Genomic DNA, 23,090 nt, shown 5'->3' on the forward strand with positions numbered 1-23,090 from the left:
ATTCTTCAGACCTTTTCATCATCAACACATCCGACTAATGTAAGTTCTCCATCCCTCCTGATTTTTACTTTGCATACACATTCAAAAATACAAATTTTCATAATTACTCTTTAATATATTTGGTGATGTATACAAATAGATTATCTTCATATAGCTCACAAAAAGACCACAAGGCCTGGTGGAAAGAGTATGGGATTGAGAGTCAAAGGACCTAAGTTCTAACCTAACTCTGCCACTTGTCTGTTGGGTGACTTTGGGCAAGTCACTTCAGTTTTCTGGGCCTCAGTTAGCTAACCTGGAAAATGAGTGTTGAGACTGTGAGCCTCACATGGGACAGGGACTGTGTCCAACCTGATTTGCTTGTATCCACTCCAGCACTTAGTGCATTGCCTTGCACAGAATAAGTGCTTAACAAACACCACTATTACTACTACTACTACTACTGCTATTATTATTATTATTATTATTATTATTATTGTTATTAATCTTGGTGGTGTCTCTTTGCTGAGCGCACAATCTTGATAGCTTCCTAAATCCATTCTTATCTACTCACTGTGCACATTGAGACCTATCTGAGTTTCCTTGTTCCAACAGGGCTGCTGTGCATTTCCCACCAAGAATCCAGGAAGCAACATAGCCTCTTGGATAGAGCACAAGCTGAGAATCAGTAGGACTGGGGTTCTAATCCTAGCTGCAACGCTTACCTGCTGTGGAACCTTGGACAGGACATTTAACTTCTCTGTGTCTGAGTTACCTCACCTGTAAAATGCATATTAAGACTAAGAGCCTTATGTGGGACAGGGCCTGAGTCCAGCCTGATCAACTTGTATCTACCACAGCACTTAGTACAGTGCTGGCACATCAAAAGTACTTAACAAATACCTTTTAAAAAAGGAATATCAATCAATAAATCTTATTTATTGAGCCCTTATTGTGTTCAAAACACTGTACTAACCACTTGAGAGAGTACAGTTTAACAATAAGCGGACACATTTCCTGACCACAACCACTATTCAGGTCTTTTCTCAGAGCTTGATAGTTTTTGAAAGCTTGGATACCAGCTTCCAATGTTTTATTTGTACCAATACCCACGCATTAAAATCATAACAAAGACTTTAAGCTAGGTCCCACCACCAGTAGAAGTTGGAGAGGTAGCAATTATCACTCATCAATGGGAAGAGAGACTGCTAGTTTACATTACATTCTGAGTTTATTCTGTGTTTTATGTTTCTATGTGAGATTCCTGGGTTACCTACAATCTGTTTCCTTGCCAGAACGTCTTTTCTTCTTTCTCTGGAAAATAAATGACCATAGGTCCCATAAGAAGGAGGAAAAAACCTAAAGCTGACAGGAGGAGAAATAATCTCAGAAGAGCATCAGGGGAATACAAAAGCTATAGGTTTCTTGTCTGCTAAACATTTGGTTTATTATTCTCTGCCCAGTAGGATTTTAAAAGGTCCTAAACCATCAACCTAATGCATTTTTCTGCGAGGGGAAATGTGAAAGTGATTATAAGTTGGCATGAGACTGGAATAGTCAGAATTACTGAGCTTCTTGTCTATTGAAAAGGGCATGGAAATCACAGTGTACTCCAGGGATGACTGCATCGAAAAGGCTCTGACGATATTGACTATGTTCCCACCTCCACTACTGACCATTTAGGACACCTCTGGGAATGTTCATTCATTCATTCAATCATATTTATTGAGTGCTTACTGTGTACCGAGCACTGCACAAAGCACTTGGGAAAGTACAGTATAACAATAGTAAGCTTACAGTCTAGATAGGGAGACAGATATTAATAGAAATAAGTAAATAACAGAAATGTACATAAGTGCTGTGGGGCTGGGGGGTAGGGGTACGAATAAAGAGAGCAAGTCAGGATGATGCCGAAGGGAGTGGGAGAAGAGAAAAGGGGGACTTAGGGAAGGCCCCTTAAAGGAGATGTACCTTTAATAAATCTTTGAACCGGTGGAGAGTAATTGTCCTTTGAACTTGAGGAGTTAAGTTAACCTGATTTGCTTCAATTTCCCACTGTGTGAATTGAGTACAATAAATACTTTCCCATCCCACCCTGGGGTTTGGGTAAAATTGACAATATGATATGGTGCGTTGAGTTTTGTTACTTGATTGTTTCAAAGCAAAACTAAATGAGGATCATCATTCTCTATACAGAATCTGCAGCTCTCACCCGTGCCTTCATTGCCTACCCCGAGCTGATGGGTAATAAAAACAGTGTGACAGAATTCATTCTATTGGGACTTATGCCGAATCCAAGGATGCAGAAAGTCATCTTTGTTGTCTTTTTAATCATCTACCTCATCACCATGGTGGGAAATCTAATCATTGTTGAAACCATAACTGCCAGTAAGGCTCTGGACTACTCCATGTATTTCTTTCTGGCCTATTTGTCTTTTATCAATGCCTGCTATTCTTCTGTCAACACACCGAAACTGATCAGTGACTCTCTCTATGAGAAGAAAATCATCTATTTCAAAGGCTGTATGACTCAGGTCTTTGGAGAGAATTATTTTAGGAGGGCCAAAATTATTCTCCTTACAGTCATGGCCTGTGACCATTGCATGGCAATATGTAAGCCGCTGCATTACACGACCATCATGAACTGGCATGTGTATGGTGTGCTGGTGGGGGTTGTCTGGATAGGATGCCTTGTGTATGCGACCATCCAGATTCTGTTCATGGTCGATTTACCCTTCTGTGACCCCAACATCCGCGATCATTTCCTGTGTGATTTGCACCCTTTGCTGAACCTTGCCTGCACAAACACCCACACCCTTGGCCTCTTTCTAGCCACCAGCAGTGGGTTGATCTATTAAACTTTGTCATGATGATGATTTCCTACATCATGATCTTGCACTCCCTGAAAACACACAGTAAAGAAGGTAGTCACAAACACTCTTCACCTGTGTCTCCCACATCACCATCATCGTCCTGTTCTTTGTAACGTGTATATTTGTGTATATGAGGCCCGCCTCCACCTTCCCCATGGATTTTCAGCATTCTGAAAATAGCTGAAAATGCTATTCAGCATTTTACACGATTATAACCCCTATGCCAAACCCCCTCATCTACACCCTGAGGAATGACCAGTTGAAAAATGCCCTCTGGAAACTATGGAGCAGAAACGTGACTTCTGAAGATAAATAGGTATTACCCTATGAAAATGGTGATATTTGTACAAGTGAGGGAAGTGGCAAATATGGATTTCAGGTACCTTTTTCAGGAAAAATGTGTAGGGCCTTCAAAGCTCAGTGAAGCACAAGTCTCATATGTCTGTTGCATTTCCCAAGAGCTTTTTATAGTGTATTGCATTCAGTAGGTGCTCAGGAAATACCACTACATGAACTACTAAAGAGTTTCTTAGCTGAAGAGTTATTCATCTTCACTTCAGCTTATTTAGTAACCTTTACATGATAAGAGGCTGATTTTGCTCCTGCTACAGCTGCCTTAATTTATCTTTTTATCCTTCTCTCATCTCGATTAAGGAGAAATGAGAGGAGTCTGCTCACTAGCACACTGTCAGACCTATTCTAGTTTAAAGAATAAAGTAAATGTTTCTTTAGCAACAATGTTGTCTTATTCCTATTGTCTTTTTCCTAAAGCTCAATTGAATATCACATTGTACCGGACATATCATAGTCATTAGCAGTAGAATGCGGTGTTTCTTGATTTGATTCCTGCAAAGCAGGTCATAGAAGATGGGAACTCCTTTTGAATTTCAAAACAAACCACTGCTAACTCTTTTTCCAATCAATATTCGGGAGAGGGACATTATTAGGAAGAATGACTCGTGGGTAGCATGCCACATCCATATCATGATGCTTAGCTATGAAGATAGTCAAAGTGTGCGTTCATTAATTGATTCTGCACTAGTTTAAGCAAATCAGAAAACAAAAACAACCTGGAGGAGCCCAAGATCAAATCAGAGTCTGGGACTGTTTGTCAAATTATTCCAGCCAAAAGAAAGCTGCTTAACTAGATCAGTGTCCAATTTAAGGGCTTAATTTTTGCATACTGATCCCTCCCCCTCATCCCCCTCTCCATCCCCCCATCTTACCTCCTTCCCTTCCCCACAGCACCTGTATATATGAATATATGTTTGTACATATTTATTACTCTATTTATTTATTTATTTATTTATGTTACTTGTACATGTCTATTCTATTTATTTTATTTTGTTAGTATGTTTAGTTTTGTTCTCTGTCTCCCCCTTTTAGATTGTGAGCCCACTATTGGGTAGGGACTGTCTCTATATGTTGCCTACTTGTACTTCCCAAGCGCTTAGTACAGTGCTCTGCACACAGTAAGCACTCAATAAATACGATTGATGATGATGATGATAAGTCTACATCTGCTCCTGAAACTGAGAGCCGATATGGACCAGTCTGTATCCACTGTGAGAAGCAGCACGACTCCTTGGAAAGAACACAGACCTGGTAATCAGAGGACCTGGGCTCTAATCCCTCCTCCTCCACTTATCGGCTGTGTGATCTGGGTAAAGTCACATCATTTCTCTGTGCCTCAGTTCCCTCATTTGTAAAATGAGGATTAAGGCTTTGGGGCCCCATGAGGGACAGGGACTGTGTCCAACTTGATTATGTTGTATCCACTTCAGCGCTTACTACAGTGCCTGACACATAGTAAGCACTTAAAAAACACCACTTACAAATAAAGAGAGAAAAGGAAAAGGCAGAGGTGCTTATGGTAGCAAGGGAAGAGCAAGGAAAGGGACGAATTTGTCAGTTGGTTTTTACCTTTCTCTAAGTGACACAAGCTATTACCTGATAGAGAATGTATTGGTTCCAAGTGCCGTCACAGAGGAAGACCCAAGAAGTTATTAAGCATTTGATTAATCAGGCCTAGAAGCTCTTCAGAGGGACGTTGTGGCTCTATATGGAGGTGATGACCAAGGCATTGAGGCTTCAAATCATACTTCCCCGCCTTGCTCAATAATGTAGAATGCCTCTCCTGGTGCAAAGTCTCCTCCTAGACGAAAGAGTAGTCTACATAACTGAGAATTGGGTGACAATTAATTACATCATCTGACACCGTGGAACTCTGCGGAGGTGGAATGAACTAATAATGGCCCAGGCTGGTATCATCAGCCAATCTTTTTGCAGACTTGGAATGGCTCAGAAACAGCATGGCCTACTGCTTGGGCATCTTGGGCATCAGAGTATCTGGGTTCTAATCTCAGCTCTGTCATTTCCCTGCTGTGTGACCCTGGGCAAGTCACTGCTTTGAGCTTCAGTTACCTCGTTGGCTAAATGTGGATTTAGGCCGTGAGTTCCTTGAGGGACACAGACTATGTCCAGCCTGATTAGCTTGTATCTTCCCCAGCACTTAGTACAATGCCTGGTACACAGTCAGCGGTTAGCAAATACCATTAAAAAAAACCAGGAGGGTGCAAGAGGCAGATTCTTTGCCTCTAATTCCAGGGGAAACCATTACACTGGGGAGACAGTTCTGGGTCGCTTGCAGGATGGAGGTGCAATGGAACCCTGAGTTCTGCTAAGTGATCCCGGGTGTGAGGATGGATTTCTGGGGTGCCATCAAAATGGACCTCCTCTTTGGAGGAATCAACTATTGGAGAAGAGACTTCCAAACTGTAAGCTTATTGTGGGCAGGGAACGTTACTGTTTACTGTGACACTGTAGTCTCTCAAAAATTTAGTACAGTGCTCTCCACACAGTAAGCACTCAATAAATACCATTGACTATGAAAGCATTCTCCCTAGGCAGAGAGGGCTCCATCGTCTAATGTGTATCTGTTGAATTCTTTTTAGGCACGGCAGACCTGGGACCATAAGGCACTCTATCCTTCTTTCCAGGCTCTACTCAGGTTAAGAACTGACCATCTCCAGGTTTTTAAAAGTGATGGGTAGTGGTTAGAAAGACCCAGGCCCAATCAACACAAATAATGCACTAATTGCTTCAACTGAGGCTGTGACAAGAACAGAAGCACAATACTGGAAATGGATTTGCAAGACCCGTCTTGAGGAATTTTTGGATAAACTGGGCGGCAGAGGCACTTATGTGAAAGTGTTGGTCTGCTCTATCTCTAGCCCCGCCTTCAGAATAGATTAAAGTCTTCCTTCTCTCCTCTTTCTTACACCTCTCATTCCCCCAAAAACAAAATGCAGCCTCTTGAAATGAATGGTAAATGTTTGGTTTGAGTCACAAGAGTCTCATCTCCTACCCGCTTTCTCACTATTCCTACTTTTTCCACAGACCATCGCCGGGGAAAAGCACACAAGGAGGTGCTGAAACAAGAAAAGGGACAGGTAGGGGAAGAAAGGGCAAGAGACATGCTGTTTCAGACTGTAAGCTCACTGTGGGCAGGGAATGTGGCTAACAACTCTGTAATAGTCTACTCTCCCAAACGCTTAGTACAGTTCTCTCACATAGTAAGAACTCAATAAATACCACTGATTGACTGGAGGAAAGATGAGAGGGGAGGGTAGTTGGGGTCTTGGAGCTGGAGGGAAAGGAGGAAAGAGATGGAGGGAAGGGAAAAGAACTTAGGGACGAGCAACCCAAGGAGACAGAGATAGATGGGAGCAGGGGTGAAAGTGAAAAAAAAGGTTTCTTACCATAACCACCTGGCGCTTACCATTGTCACCAGCCTGAGAGATACAAACAGAAAGTGGCCACATCAGGCCTCCATATTTTTGACCTCTGGGGTCGAGAAAACCCTGCTTCCCTTTCAGATCTGGAGGGGGTCAGTAAAGTTCACGAGGCATATGCCCAGAGATGGACTCTCAGATACTCAAGCACAAGGGATTGGACAAGGAAGATTGAGCCAAAAGACCATTAAGAGCTTCAGTTCAGACAACCCACAGACAGGGTCAACTGGAGGCCTGAGAGACTTCTCAGGGCTCCCTATCTCAGCCCATAACAATAGTAGTAGCCCTGTAGAGTTGGGGCTGGTCACATGGTGCCAAAAAAGGCCCGGGCATGAGTCATTCATTCATTCAGACATATTTATTGAGCACTTACTGTGTGCAGAGGACTGTACTGAGGGCTTGTGAAGTACAGTCAGCAACATATAGAGACAGTCCCTACCCAACACAGGCTAGAAAGGGGAGACAGACAACAAAACACGTGGACAGGTGTCAAAACTGTCAGAGTAAATAGAATTATAGGTATATGAACATCTTTAATTGAATAAATAGAGTAGTAAATATGTACAAGTAAAATACATAGAGTAATAAATCTGTAGAAATATATACAAGTACTGTGGGGAGGGGAAGGATGTAGGGTGGGGGGGAAGGAATGGGGAGGGGAGGAGGAGAGGAAAAAGGGGGCCCAGTCTGGGAAGGCCCCCTGGAGGAGGTGAGCTCTCATTAGGGCTTTGAAGGGAGGAAGAGAGCTAATTTGGCAGATGTGTGGAGGGAGGGCATTCCAGGCCAGGGAAAGGACATGGGCCGGGGATCGACCGTAGGACAGGCAAGAACGAGGCACAGTGAGGAGGTTAGTGGCAGAGGAGTGGAGGGTGCGGGCTGGGCTGTGGAAGGAGAGATGGGAGGTGAGGTGGGAGGGGACGAGGTGATGGAGAGCCTTGAAACGGAGAGTGAGGAGTTTTGCTTGATTCGTAGGTTGACAGACAACCACTGGACATTTTTGAGGAGGGGAGGGACATTCCCAGAGCATTTCTATACAAAGGAAATCTGGGCAGCAAAGTGAAGTATAGACTGAAGAGGGGAGAGACAGGAGGATTGGAGATAAGAGAAGAGGCTGATGCAGTAATCCAGTAGGGATAGGATGAGAGATTGAACCAGCAAGGTAGCAGTTCATATGGAGAGGAAAGGGCAGATCTTGGCGATGTTATGGAGGTGAGACCGGCAGGTTTTGGTGACGGATTGGATGTGTGAGGTGAATGAGAGAACGGAGTCAAGGATGATACCAAGGTTGCGGGATTGTGATATGGGAAGGATGGTAGCACCGTCTACAGTGATGGGAAAGTCAAGGAGAGGACTGGAAAGTTTGGGAGGGAAGATAAGGAGCTCAGTCTTGAACATATTGAGTTTGAGATGGCGGGCAGACACCCAGATGGAGATGTCCTGAAGGCAAGAGGAGATACAAGCCTGAAGGGAGGAAGACAGAGCAGGTGTGGAGATGTACATTTGGGAGTCGTCAGCATAGAGATGGTAGGTGAAGCTGTGGGAGCGAATGAGTTCACCAAGGGAGTGAGTATAGATAGAGAACAGAAGGGGTCCAAGAACTGATCCTTGAGGAACTCCTACAGTAAAGTGATGGGACGAGGGGAGGAGCCCGCGAAAGAGACTGAGAATGAATGGCCAGAGAGATGAGGAGAACCAGGAGAGGATGGAGTCTGTGAAGCCAAGGTTGGATAGCGTGTTGAGGAGAAGGGGGTGGTCCGCAGTGTCTAAGGCAGCTGAGAGGTCGAGGAGGATTGGGATAGAGTAGGTGCCTTTGGATGTGGCAAGAAGGAGGTCATTGGTGACCAGTGAGAGGGCAGTTTTGGTGGAGTGTACGGAATGGAAGCCAGATTGGAGGCTGTCTAGGAGAGAGTTGTGGTTGAGGAATTCAAGGCAGCGAGTGTAGATGGCTCATTTAAGGAGTTTGGAAAGGAAAGGTAGGAGGGAGATAGGGCGATATCCCAAGGGGCATTGGGTTCAAGAGAGGTTTTTTTGGGGGGGATGGGGAAGACGTGGGCATGTTTGAAGGCAAAGGGGAAGGAACCAGTAGAAAGTGAGCAGTTGAAGATGAAAGTTAAGGAGGGGAGGAGGGAAGGGGCGAAAGTTTTCAGAAAATGAGATCCACAGGTGGATGGAGTAGCACTTGAGAGTAGGGAGATCTCATCTGAAGATACTGCTGGGAAGAATGGGAGAGTAGTGGAGAGGGTTGAGAGCGGGGGATGGAGAAGGGGGAAGGTTGACTTTGGGGAGCTCAGGCCTGATGGTGTTAATTTTCCTAATGAAGTAGGAGTCACTGGAATGAGTCAAGGAAGGCAGCAACATCAGGACATCTTGTTCCATCAGGTTGGTGGTGATGGTGGGAATTCTACTTCCACCTCTGTGACAAATGACTTTCAGTGTGGGGAAGGAAAGAGAGAAAAGAGACTCAAAAGAATCCTCTCCCCCAGGACACCAGAACTAGAGGCTACAATCTCCATTCTCCACCTCCTCATTTTTACAGTTTCCCAGACCCTACCACAGTTTCCGCTGTGATCACTCTTGCGCATGGACTCTTGCCTAACTGAAAGCTTCAAACTCAATAATTGCCCATAGAGTTGAACAGGGGAAGTAGGTAAGCCGTGTGCCCTCTCGTAAAGAGCATAGGCCTTGGAGTCAGAGGTCCCGAGTTTTGAATCTGACCATTGTTTGCTGTGTGATGTTGGGCAGTCACTTGACTTCTCTGTACCTCAGTTGCCTCAACTGCAAAATGTGGATTCAGTACCTCCTCTCCCTCTTACTTAGACTGTGAGCCCCATGAGAGACAGGGAATGGGTCTGACCTAATTGGCTTTTATCTACTCCAGCGCTTAGAACAATATTTGACATGAAGTAAGCCCTTAACAAATGCCATTGAAAAACGGTAGAGATGATGTCTACCGAAGTTGTCCTCTTTGGTTGGGCTGCCCTGACTCCAAACTCATCATCTTCCAAGGACACGCTCCACTAGTACTGGATGTTGGGCCCTGGCCAGGCCTAGATCAGCTTCACAGTGGCTGGTCCAGTCCAAATCATGTCGAGTTTTTAAAAAAATCTTAGGCTATAAGGTGCATCCATCCACCCTGATCAAAGCTTCTATGACATCAGTGATCAAGAGAAGGCAGGTGCGGTGGAGGCCCCAATTTTCACTTCTTAGCCTTGTGCCTGGCTCCTAGTAGGAGCCATGTGGAACATTGGCTGAAGTTATCAGGTAGGCTGGGGGGAGCTAGTTGAATGGAATGTGTGTAGAATGAGTGGTGGGCATGGAGAGATACTGACTTCCCTTTTAGGTCCTCCTCTAGCAGGTGTAGGATGAGGTCACATTTCTGGGCATGGGCTCTAGTTTGGCTGTATAGTGCATCAGACAGAGACGGGCTCAACAAATACAATTATTACTACTGCCTACAACTACTACTATTATTGTATCTGTTAAGTGGTTACTATATGTAAAACACTGTTTGACATATAGTAACTATGTAAAACAGTGTTTGACACAAAGCACTGGCATAGATACAAGTTAATCAGATCAGAAATAGTTTCTGTCCCACGTGGAGTTAACAGTCTAACTACTACTACTACTACTACTACTACTACTACTACTACTACTACTACTACTACTACTACTACTACTAATACTACTACAAGCGCAAAAGAAGTAGTAGTAGTAAAGTAGGGCAAAAAGTGTCTGAGAAGACTGTGACCAGAACAGGAAGAAAAAAATTGTCTTCTTACATGGCAGAGGTATAATGGGACAGAGAACAGAGGGAGAGTGAGGCAGCAAAGGTTTGGGTCATAGTGGTGGTTTGGGACAGTTGGATCTGAGAAGAGCTCAGCCTTGCAGACTCAGGGAGAGCTTTATGAAATGCCCGGGTGAGAGGATCAAATTTTATAGGGGAGAGGAACTGATGACAATGGAGTCACCGAAACTGAAAATATGAAGGGGGCAAGGGGAGATGGATGACTTTTTACTCCACTTGGGAAGACTGTAAACCCATTGTAGGTACGAGAGAGTTTCCATCAGTGTCATTCTATTGTGTTCTCCCAAGGGCTTAGCACAATGCTCTGTATACAGTAAGTGGTCAATAAATATGCACTTAGGACAGTGTTTTGCACACAGTAAGTGCTCAATAAATACAATTGAATGAATGAATACCATTGACTGATTGATTGAAAGCAGGGAGAACTGTAACCAACAGCCCAATCCTTGCACCCAGAAATTCCCCCAGCCCTCTGTATCACTGTTTCACTCAGGGTACTAATAATAATGACAATAATAATAATAATAATAATAATAATAATAACAAATAATGTATTTTGTAACCACTTACTAGGTGGCAGGCACTGTACTAAGTGTTGGGGGGAATACAAGCAAATTGGGTTGGACACTGTCCCTGACCCACATGGAGCTCACAGACTTAATCCCCATTTTACAGATGAAGTAACCAAGGTCCAGAGAAGTGAGGTGACTTGCCCAACGCCCACAGCAAACAAGTAGCACAGCCAGGATTAGAACCTATGACCTTTGGACTTCCATGCCTATACTCTACCCACCACGCCATTTTGCTTCTCCAAGGTTCAGGGGTTGTTACCTGTCTAGTTCAGATGCATGGCACACAGGCATGTGTGTGCCTTTTGGCACACCCATATGCCTCTTCCATGAACACACATCTAGAATACAACTCACCATCACTGGCCCCAAGGCTGCTCCTAAATTAAAGGAGTTGAATAGGCAGAGACACAGATAATCTCCCAAATAGCCCAGGGCATAACTGCTTTGGCACATGCTTCAAGGAAAAAAAAAGTAATTCCTCTGAGAGAAAGAGAGAGAATCCTAAGCATTATAATAGAGCTGTGAACTTGTATGGGATGCCCTTTAAATGTCTGTCTGCAACTTAAAGAGAAACCTGTGAAGTTGTAGACAGGAAGGAGGGATGGAGAGGCATTAATAAAAGGGTCTCGTCCTAGTGGTCTTTCCTATTTTCTGCAGCTACAGGTCTGCAAAGAGGAAGGTCAGTGAGCTGTCCTCCAGGCATTAAGTTTTCAGTCCTCTTCCAGAGCACACGGTCACACGGTCTTTGTGAACTGAACGTGGTAGGCCAGCTGCCAGCTGAGCTTGATTACCCTGAGAAGTTTTACCTAAATGATTCACTTGTTTTGTGGCCACATATCCAACCTGTCTACCGCAAGAGTACACAATGTCCTTTATCTCTAAAGCAACTTTATCATGTGAAGATCTAAGACCTGGGATGATAAAACCCTAAATTTACCAAAGAGCATCGAGATCCACAACGGCAACTCAAGGTAAGGATTCCCACCTAACTGGTTTTTACAGTTTATTTCTAAATTTCTGTTTTTATTTCATCTGAAGCCATTTAACTAAAAATAATACTTTTTACTATTTTCACTGATATTTTGGCAATGTCCCTGATTCTCAAAAATATGCTTACCAATTCTACAGATAATGCCATGACTCTGCACAAATTTTATAGTCTCATTGTAAAGACCATATAAGTATGGGGCATCACAAAAAAACTGATTGTGGAGAGATAGTCACTAGGTCACCTAAATTTTGTTTGATTGTTTTTATGATATTTGTTAAGTGCTTAGAATGCACCTATGCACTGTTCTAAAGGCTGGGGTAGATGTTCACCATGTTTCACACGGAGCTCACAATCCCCACTTTTCAGATGGGGTAACTGAGGCCCAGAGAAGTTAAGTGACTTGTCCGTGGTCACAACAGTGGAGAAGTGGCAGAGCTCAAATTAAAACTCAAGTCCTTCTGACTCTCAGGCTGTGCTTTATCCAGGAGTAAACACTGTTTCACAGAATTTCAAAGATATCTTATGGCATCTCCTTGAGCTGTGAGAATAATAGTTTGGCTGGAAATCCTGTGGTGAGAGATGTACATTTGTGTTCACTGATACACACTGATAAAGAGAGAATATTTGGAAACCAATATTGAGTACAGGACTGAAGTGATGTAAGCATCAGTCCAGTATGCTAAAATGATCCATTAACCAAGATGTGATATAGAAAGCTGGGTGAAAGTAAATAAGTGAAAACAAAGAGATAGAATTCATTCTACTTGTTGAAATCTCACACCACCCAAACTCTGATTGTGAGAGTTAGTCATGTTAGGCTATCAAGATCTGACATTCATTTAAATGAGAAGCATCATGGCTCAGTGGAAAGAGAACAAGTTTTGGAGTCAGAGGTCATGGGTTCAAATTCCGACCCCACCAATTGTCAGCTGTGTGACTTTGGGCACATCACTTCATTTCTCTGTGCATCAGTTCCCTCATCTGTAAAATGGGGATTAAGACTGTGAGCCCAACGTGGGACAACCTGATCTCCTTGTATCCCCCAGCGCTTAGAACAGTGCTTTTCACATAGTAAGCACTTAACAAATACCATTATTATAATAATAATAATTATTATTATTATTTACATCGAAACTTTCCTACTTGAGTTATGTTTCACTGATGGTCTGGCTGCCGACTAGTGACACAAACTCCCCTTCCCTCAAATAAAGTCATATTGAAGGCACATCTCCAAGAGGCCCTGCCCAACTAAGCTCTCATTTCCTAATACTAATGGGAGGAAGAGGAGGAGGAGGGGAGGAAGAGGGGAGGAGGATAAAGGGGAGAAGGAGGAGTAGTAGTAATATTTATTGAGTACCCACTTGGAATAAAGGATTGTATTTAGCACCTGGAAAACAGAAAATAAAGACATGATACTTCTGTACATATCTTTAAATGGTATATTATAAATTATTTATTTATACTGATTTATTTATACTAATGTCTGTCTCTCCTTCTAGACTGTAATCTCATTGTGGACAGGGAACATGTCTGCCAACTGTTGAATTGTACTCTCCCAAGCGCTAAGTGCAATGCTCTGCACATAGTAAGCGCTCAATAAATGCCATTGATGATTATGGTGATTGAGGGGCCAGTGGCATATCCAAGTGGAGATGTCTTGGAGGCAAGGAGGATTTGGGATTGCAGGTTAAATATGAGGGGTAGGGCTAGGTAAATAGATTTGTGAGTTCATTCATTCATTCACTTGCATTTATTGAGCGCTTACTGTGTGCAAAGCACTGTACTAATCACTTGGGAGAGTACAATATAACAACAAACATATTACCTGCACACAGTGAGCTCACAGTCTAAAGGGCAAGACAGGCATTAATATATATATATATATATATATATATATATATATATATATATATATATATGGGTGTATGTCTCTGTGTGTGTGTGTGTGTGTGCTGTGGAGAGTTTTCCATATGGAGGTGGTTGGTAGCTGTAACTATGAAGGTGGGTAAGTACCAAGACACTTTGTGTGTAGAAGCAGAAGGGACTCATAACAGAGTTTTATAAAGCACGCATAGCTGAGAGAGGAGAGGTGAAAGAGTCTGACATAGAATACCAGAAATTGGACCGACTCTGGCTAGGAGAGGTGTTAAGAATTTCTTGTCTGATGAATTTTCCTCATGATGGTGAAATCGATTAGCCTCAGAAAGTAAATCTATGAACCCGAAGCTAAAGGTAGATTATTGACAACATAACAAATTTTGTTGAGCTTTTAGCTTTATTGGTCTTAAAATCTTCAAAGGCTTTGTAAAACATACTGCATTTAATTATACTGTTTTCTCTGTTCTTTCTGAACGTCTGTCCATGTCTTTGAATTCTGGTACTTTACGGCTCTGTGGTTTTGACCCCATCTCTGCTCATCCGAGATTCTGTTTTTGCCTTCTGAATCCCTCTGTTTCTCCATTTATGACTCTCTCTCCCTTTGCTTCCCTGTTTGTGTGTGTTTTAAGTGGCTGTGTGAGGCTCTTGGGAGGTTTCCTCTCACTTCCTTAGTAATCCTAAATCCATCAACCCCTTATTTCTGCCCAGGGCTGTCCCGGTGTAGTAGATAGAACATGGACGTGGGACCCAGAAGGCACCACCACTTGTCTGCTGTGCCACTTTGGACAAGCCACTTAGCTTCTCTGTGCCTCAGTCACCTCATCTGATCTTAATGTTTAGGGACTTTGTAAAATTCCTTTCTTTTCCCTATTATAACCATAACTTTCCCTCTAGTGCAACCAATTATGAATGACCTGTTCACTAACTAGTTCAAATCCTTCGTAAAGCTCCCAACACTCCATGTCTGCACAACTTCCTTTGTTCACCAGGTGCTCACCAACTGCTGCATGAAGAAGCATTTCCTTTCAGTTATTTTGAACACAGCACCTTCATGCTTTTATGGTTCTCCCCACATCCTGGGGTTGGGGGATTTAGTGAACCCCAAGGAGAAGAGCAATGAGAAGCAATGTGACCTAATGGAAAGAGAGTGGGAGTCAGGAGATGTGTTTTAATTCTGACTTTCTCCTATTTTCTTATGGTATTTATTAAACGCTTACTCTGTGTCAGGCACTGTACTGAGTGTTGGAGTATTTGCAAGCTAATCGGGCTGGACACAGTTCTTGTCCCACCTGGGCCTCACAGTCTTAATCCCCATTTTACAGATGAGGTAACTGAGGCACAGAGCAGTGCAGTGTCATTCAACCCGAGGTCATTCATCAGACAAGCGGCAAAACAGGGATTAGAACTCAGGTCCTTTTGACTCCAAGGCCCATGTTGTATCCACTAAGTCACAATGCTTCTCATGTCTGCTGTTCTTCCTTCCCCTTAGGCTGTGAGACCCATCTGGAATAGAGACTGTGTCCCGTATAATTATCCTATATTTACTCCAGGGCTCAGCACAGTGTGAGGCACATAGCTATTATAATTATTATTATTATCATTATCATTATTTTTAAGTCATGCAGGTTTCCCGTTTGGTTGGTGTTAGATTTACACCTCAAGGTAAATCTTCACAAGTCTTTCTAAAGGTCTGGGAAATATTAGTCATAGAGTCCATTTATGGAGTCGTAAACGCATTAATCAACTAGCTGTTAAGAGAACAGACAATTGAGAAGTTTGTTATCTATTGAAAGGATGCTGATGTGAAGGCTACTGTATATTGTGCAGTTGACTGTATTTCACAGTTCGTCCAGTAAGGTCCTGATTTTGGATGCTTCTTAGCTGCCCCCTTTAGTTGTTGAAGGGTATCAACAAATCCTAGAAGTAACTGCAAGTCTTCAAGGTTGAGTGGGTTATTTTCCAACAGCATTCAGATCCAAACTGCACGTTTCTGGGAGAAAGAGACCCAGGAGTTCCTTCCCTACTGCCTTGATTCAGAGAGGAAGGCAGAATAAAAATGGATGTTCTCCAACTCTAAATCCCGTGATTCTGGGAGGGACTGGCATAAGGCCACACTTTGTTGAAGTCACAGTTCCTGAGACTTTGAAAAGAAACTAAATTCAAGGGCGTGAGCATTGAGCTGGGTTCTAGTGAGTTGAAGTTAATCCCCACTTTCAGTAGTGGCCCACTGGACAGTGGCAAAAGAACCCTGAGCAGAGAAACAATTATCTCAATATTCCTATGTGAAAATGACACTAGCCCTAACAACAGTACGTGGCATATAGGGAACCCTTAATAAATACCATAATTGACAAGCTGGGAATAGTAAAACCACTCTTGAGGAGAGTTTATGGAAAACTGAGCTGCAGTGGTTGAAATAAAAACTCCTCACAACTGGCCTCAAAGCTCTGCATTACCTTGCCTCCTCTTACCTCACCTCCCTTCTCTCCTTCTACATCCCAGCCCTCACACTCTGCTCCTCTGTTGCTAACGTTCTCACTGTGATTCCATCTCACCTGTCCCTCCATCGACACCTTGTCCTGGTCCTACCTCTGGCCTGGAGCACCCTCCCTCCTCAAATCCACCAATCACTCTTCCTCCCTTCAAAGCCCTACTGAAGACTCACCTCCTCCAAGCGGCCTTTACAGACTAAGCCCCCTTTTTCCTCAGTGCCCACTCATTTCTACATCACCTTGACTTGCTCCCTTTGCCCTTCCCCCCTCCCCACCCTGCAGCACTTATGTACATATGTATATATTTGTACATCTATAATTCTATTTATTTAAATTGAAGCATGCTTTATTCTTTTGATATGTATATAGCTATAATTCTATTTATTCATAATTGATGTCTGTTCACTTGTTTTGACGTCTGCCTCCCCCCTTCTAGACTGTAAGCCTGATGTGGGCAGGGACCTGTCTACTTGTTTTGTCACCTGTCTACTTGTTTTGTCACCTGTCTACTTGTTTTGCTTTGTTGTCTCTCTCCCTCTTCTAGACTGTGAGCCCGTTGTTGGGTAGGGACCATCACTATATGTTGCCGACTTGTACTTCCAAGCACTTTGTACAGTGCTCTGCACAGAGTAAGCGCTTAATAAATACGATTGAATGAATGGATGAATTGTCTCATTACTGCTGAATTGTACTCTCCATGAGTTTAGTACAGTGCTCTGCACACAGTAAGAGCTCAAGAAATTTGATTGACTGAAAGAAAGAATGTGTTTTGAGCTCATTTATGAAGCATTATTTAATCATCTCAAGACAAACCTAAAAAGGGTCATCGTTCTCTTTACCGAATCTGCAGCTCTCACATGTGTACTTATTGCCTACCTTACACTGATGGAGAATGAAAGCAGTGTGACAGAATTCATTCTGTTGGGACTTACACAGGATCCAAGGATGCAGACAATCCTCTCTGTTGTGTTTTTATTCCTCTACATCATCACCGTGGTGGGAAATCTGATCATTGTGGTAACCGTAGCTTCCAGTCAGACTCTGGATTCCTCCATGTATTTCCTTCTGGCTCACTTGTCGTTTATCGAAGTCTGCTATTCCTCAGTCAACACACCTAAATTAATTGTCGACTCCCTCTCTGATAAGAAAATCATCTACTTCAAAGGCTGTATGGCCCAGGTCTTTGGAGAGCATTTTCTTGGCGGGGCTGAGATCATTCTCCTCATGGTGATGGCCTATGACCGCTACGTGGCGATATGCAAGCCGCTGCACTACACAGCCATCGTGAGTAGACATCTCTGTAGCTCACTGGTGGCCGTGGCCTGGGCTGGAGGTTTCCTTCATGCCACAGTACAGATTCTCTTCATGGCACACTTACCATTCTGTGGCCCCAATGTCATCGACCACTTCATGTGCGATTTATACCCCTTGCTGAAACTGGTCTGCTCGGATAATCACACCTTGCACCTGCTGGTTGCTGTTAACAGTGGTGGCATGTGCGTGTTAATCTTTGTCCTGTTGATGATTTCCTATGCCTTCATCTTGCACTCCCTGAAGACCCACAGTGCTGTGGGTAGGCTCAAAGCTCTCTCCACCTGTGCATCCCACCTCACCGTTGTCATCTTCTTCTTTATTCCATGCATCTTTGAATATGTGCAGCACACAACAACCTCATCCATTGATAAGGCTGTTGCAGCATTTTATACTATGATAACCCCCATGCTAAATCCCTCCATCTACACATTGAGAAATGCAGAGATGATAAATGCCATTAGAAAGTCAGTGAGCAAAACAGTGACTTTTGCCCTTGAATAAGTGGAAACTTACGATAAGGGTTATTAATTTAAATGAGGAAATCAGCTGCAGAATGTTCTTGCTCCCTACTTTGGAGACCACACACTGTATTGATCCAGGGAAAATTGGTCGATGGTTTTCATAGATTTTAGGTCAGAGGTCAAATGAACATCATTTCTCCATTAATTTGGAAATCTTCCAGTTTTAGAAGCTGTTTTACCACCATCCTCTGGCTACTTGTCATTCATTCATAGCCATTCCTAATGCAAGTAGAAAGAATAAAGGAGAGGGGTGTCATTAAAGAATGAGGAGGAGCATAGTCTAATGGAAAGAGCATAGGCCTGGGACTCAGATGAAGTGGATTCTAATCCCAGCTCTGCCAGTGGCCTGTTGTGTGACCTTGGGCAAGTCACAAGTCTCTGTTGCCTCATCTGTAAATTGGGGGTGAAATATCCGTTCTCCCTCCAAATTAGGTTGTGAACCCCATGTGATGCAGGGACCGTGTTCTAGCTGATTAGCTTGTGCCTACCCCAGCACTTAGTACAATAGCTGACTCAGAGTAAGCACTTTAATAATAATAATAATAATAATAATAATAATAATGGACATTGTGTGAACAATGTGAAAATAATGACAAAGTATTTATTGAGCACCTACTGAGTGCACTCCACTAAACGCAGTTCCCTTTACTAAGTTTTTGGGATAGGAAAATGTAAAGAAGCCATGTCTTCCCTGGTAGCATACATTCTAATTCAATGAGAGATGCTTATTAATTTGGGGTTGGTTTTGCCCTGTTGTCTTGTCTTATGCTGTTGAGTTGTCTCCACCCTACAGAGACTCTATGGACACCTCTCTCCCAGATTGCCCCTTCTCCATCTGCAATCGTTCTGGCAATATATCCATAGAGTTTTCTTGATAAAAATTTGGAAGTGGTCTGCCATTGCCTTCTTCCTCACAGTAAATGAGTCTCTGCTCTCGACTCTCGCCCATGAGCCACTGCTGTCCCGCACAGGTGAGTTTTGACCTGCAGCAGGTTGCTTTCCACTGGCTAGCCACTGCTCAAGCTAGGAATAGAATGGGTATGTCTCTATTTGATTCTCCCTCCCAAAGCCGAGATTAGTAGAGTACTGGAAATTCTCCAGGTGCAATCCTGAGAGGATGCTTTAACCTACAGCCCTACTGAATAATGGGTCAGAGAAGGTTCTGAGATAAATCAATAGTATTTACTGAATGCTTACTGTGTGCAGAACACTGAATTAAGAACATAGAAAAGAACAATACAACAGAATCAGTATACATGATCCCTGCCCACAAGGACCTCATATTCTATGAGGGGAGACAGACATTACATTTATAGATGAGGTCACTGAGACCTAGAGAAGTTAAGTGACTTGCCCAGGGTCACACAGGAGACAATGACAGAGCCAAGATTATAACTCAGATCCTCTGATTTTCAGGCTTGAGCTATTACTGGGGACCACTTTTCTAGGAACCACTTGTCAGAAAAGTGCTGTGGACTAGCAATTCATTTGAAAATCAAGGTTATTTACCACTCTATACACAACCAAGAATCTCCAACAGTGACACAGACCTAAATACTGACACTCATTTCCTCACATGCTTATACGATGCAAAAATAGAAAAAGAAATAGAAAACAGTATCAAGACCATTAATGCTTCCTTTTAGAGAGTGAGAGCCTACATGACACAGATCCAAATCAATCTGAAAGTGGATGAAGAAATTAAAATGGAGCAATTATATTACACAAAAGAGAGAAACCGCATGGTCTATTGGAAAGAAACCATAGGTCTGGCAGTCAGGGGATCTGGATTCTAATCCCGGCTTTGCCTCTTGCCTGCTGTGTGACCTTGGTCAAAGCACTTAATTTTTCTGTGCCTCAGTTCCCTCAAGTTTTATTTGGGATTCAATGCCTGTTTTCCCACGTACTTTGACTGTGAACCCCATTTAGGACAGAGACTGTGTAATCTGATAAAGGTCTACACCAGTGCTTAGAACAGCATAAGACACATAATACATGCTTAACAAATACTGTAACAAACAGATGTCACATCTGACCTCTAGAGAAATTACAACTACCCTGCCTATAAACAATACTTAGTATCCAGTGACTGGAGAGGACCAAAACCAACATGGTCCTGGGAAACAGGTAATCCTTCAGCATCAAAGTATCACCCCCCCCCCAAAGCTTCCTACATTGCTTCTTATGTAAACACTCGATAAATACCACTGAGTGAGTGAGTGACTTGGGTAAGTCACTTGACTCCTCTGTGCCTCAGTTACCTCTCCTGTAAAATGGGGATTAATGCTGTGGGCCCCATGTAGAACATGGACTGTGTCCAACCTGACCACCTTGTATCTACCCCAGTGCTTAGAACAGTGCCTGACTCATAGTAAGCACTTTACAAATATCCAAAAAGGGAGATAGGAAGCATCTTTATATGCCAACAGTGTGGAAGGAATTGTTAGTCACATTTATGTAGCCCAATAAAAAATCTCAATATTGGCATCCTTAAATACAAAAGACAAGTAGATATAAATTCTTTATGTCTTCACCCATTCTGCAGCATATCCTTGAACTTCTTGCTTTTTTTCTTGACATTCTATCTCTACTAAATGTCCCCTTCTTCACCCAATTCACCTCCAAATTAATTCGAAATGTAGCTATGACTTGCTTCCAGAAAGAAACCTCTGGTCGTGATTGATCCTATTGCCAAACATGGTGTTAATTTCCTAAAGCGAAATGGAACTCTCTCCTAAATGTTTAGCTTTGACAAATAGTCATTTTTTATTATTTTGCCCCTTTTTCTGATAAATCTATACCTAGGAATTATCCTAGACAGGCAGTGATACATTGGAAATTTAAATCCAATTCATTTTTAGTACAATGCTATAACAATGATAATGGTCTACTAAAATAGTCTTAATTCTAGCTCCTACGTAATCCTACTCAGCATTTCATGTTTAGGAAATTGGAATTTTAATAACTAAAGCATACATTTCCCTTGTATTAAAAGAGATTTCTTACCACTTTTAACCAGGGTCTCCATATTTCCTAATCCGCAGTCATTGTTGATATTTTGGATACATTTCACAAATAATAATTACGACAATGGTATTTGTTAAGAGCTTACTATGATCCAGGCACTGTACTATGTGCTGGGGTAGATACAAGCAAACCATGTTGGATGCAATCCCTGTCCCACAAAGGACTCACATTCTCAATCCTCATTTTACAATTGAGGTAACAGGCACAGAGAAGTTAACAGAGTTGCCCAAGGTCACACAGCAAACAAGCATTGGAGCTGGGATTAGAACCCATGATCTTCTGACTCCGGGGCCTTGCTTTATCCACTATGCCAGTCTGCTAGAAAATATCATATACCTATATCTGAAAATTTAACATTTGTAATTGTGGAGTGATGTTACAGTTTCAAACAATCATTATTACTAATTTTTGACCAATTGTAAATAAGAGGAGCTCAGTTTTCATTTGAGCTTGGTTATTGTCTCAACTTTAGGTTCGGTTGTATTGTACTCTCCCAAGGTCTTAGTACAGTGCTCTGCAAATAGTAAGTGCTCAGTAAATACTATTGACTGATTTAGGTTCTTATGCTCCTAATACCTTTCTGCACCACATGATTACATGGACATTGTTGTACTGTGTCTTCGCATTTGGCCAAGAATCAATATTTTGGTTTCTCTCATAGTATACTGTAGTGGCAATGCTCTTTTACTCAATACCTTTTGACTCTTGTGGCATTTACCCTCTTTGAAAGGTCTTAAATGTCTTGCTTCTTGTGTCAGATAGGAAATGTACTTGCCAGAAAAGCCAAATATTTAATCATTACCTGTTAGTCTTACTTCTCTTCTGTGAAACTTGCTCACCTATATTCCATTTTGATTAATTTTAATACCAAAACTCAGCAGATTGAAGTTCCCTTTGAGCTAAAATACATTTATTTTTATTCAGTTTTGCATCTATATGATGAGTTTTAATCAGTGCTTTTCAGAATTCAATTCTGGGGACATGGAGGTCTCTAAAGAAATATAAAGCTTTTGGACCAACATGAAAAACAAACTTTTGACATTGTCCTTAGGTAATCCTGCCAAGTGACTCATTTTTCAATAAATCCCCAACTGTTACACGAACAATATTAAATATCTCTGTCTGCTGAGGGAGCTGAGTTATTTCAAAAAATCTCTTGACAAGCAATATTTGAAGAACAGACAGAATTAGTCATTTAGGGGTTTTATCACTCATTGAAGAATATGCTTTATATGAATGCCTGTTTCTCTGGAGACAGGAGGAAAGGTTCTTGTTGTTTTCTTGAATTCACCATCCTCCATGGCAGGTAAAGATCTTCTGAGGCTCAGACTTGGAGCATCTAGCTGAAGGTTGAATTTCAGTCATGAACGCCAAGAGTGCCACAGCTAGTGCCTAACAGGAATATGACTGAATGATTGAACTCCAGAACAATGACCTCTGTCTCCTAGGCCATAATTTTGAGGAGAAAATTCATAAGAATCTGTTCATACAATAATAGTTCTACACGATTCTACTGTCTCCCCCTCTAGAACATAAGCTTGTCATGAACGGGAAATGTGTCTACCATCTCTGTGATATTGTACTCTTCTAAGTTATTTGTACAGGGCTGTGCACATACTAAGTGCTCAATAAATATGATTCATTGATTCTTTGTCTTATCTCTTTTCATATTCATTCTCTAGGGACATTAGAGATATAGGCGTTGCCCTGTTCAGGTGTCAACAAAAAAAAAGGAAGGGACAAAATGGAATCATTTTTCAATGGTTCTGGCTAAGTACTTACTATGGGTCAAGCACTGTTCTAAACACTGATATAGATACAAATCAATCAAGTCTGCTCCT

General features: G+C 42.4%; 2 protein-coding genes across 2 annotated transcripts; both read left to right on the forward strand.

The window, feature by feature from the left end:
- Nucleotides 1-2,150: 2,150 nt before the first annotated feature.
- Nucleotides 2,151-2,837, forward strand: LOC119922123 (olfactory receptor 4C13-like). The gene has a single exon (XM_038742139.1). It carries the CDS (start codon nt 2,151-2,153, stop codon nt 2,835-2,837), a length of 687 nt encoding a protein of 228 aa, XP_038598067.1.
- Nucleotides 2,838-17,149: 14,312 nt separating this feature from the next.
- LOC119922124 (olfactory receptor 4C13-like) lies at nt 17,150-22,596 on the forward strand. The gene is made up of 3 exons (XM_038742140.1): nt 17,150-17,956; nt 19,869-19,989; nt 22,556-22,596. Exons 1-3 carry the CDS (start codon nt 17,150-17,152, stop codon nt 22,594-22,596), a joined length of 969 nt encoding a protein of 322 aa, XP_038598068.1.
- The last annotated feature ends 494 nt before the right edge of the window (nt 22,597-23,090 follow it).

Source organism: Tachyglossus aculeatus, unplaced genomic scaffold (genome assembly GCF_015852505.1).
Source record: "Tachyglossus aculeatus isolate mTacAcu1 unplaced genomic scaffold, mTacAcu1.pri SUPER_6_unloc_5, whole genome shotgun sequence".
In the NCBI taxonomy this organism is placed as follows: domain Eukaryota; kingdom Metazoa; phylum Chordata; class Mammalia; order Monotremata; family Tachyglossidae; genus Tachyglossus; species Tachyglossus aculeatus.

Bases quoted from the DNA above. Each gene is read 5' to 3' on its own strand.
- LOC119922123 (XM_038742139.1), top strand. From the start codon at position 2,151: ATGAGGATCATCATTCTCTATACAGAATCTGCAGCTCTCACCCGTGCC.
- LOC119922124 (XM_038742140.1), top strand. From the start codon at position 17,150: ATGTGTTTTGAGCTCATTTATGAAGCATTATTTAATCATCTCAAGACA. The intron at 17,957-19,868 runs GTGGGTAGGCTC...GCTTCCTTTTAG, and splicing joins CCCTGAAGACCCACAGTGCT to AGAGTGAGAGCCTACATGAC. The intron at 19,990-22,555 runs GTCTGGCAGTCA...CCTCCATGGCAG, and splicing joins CTATTGGAAAGAAACCATAG to GTAAAGATCTTCTGAGGCTC.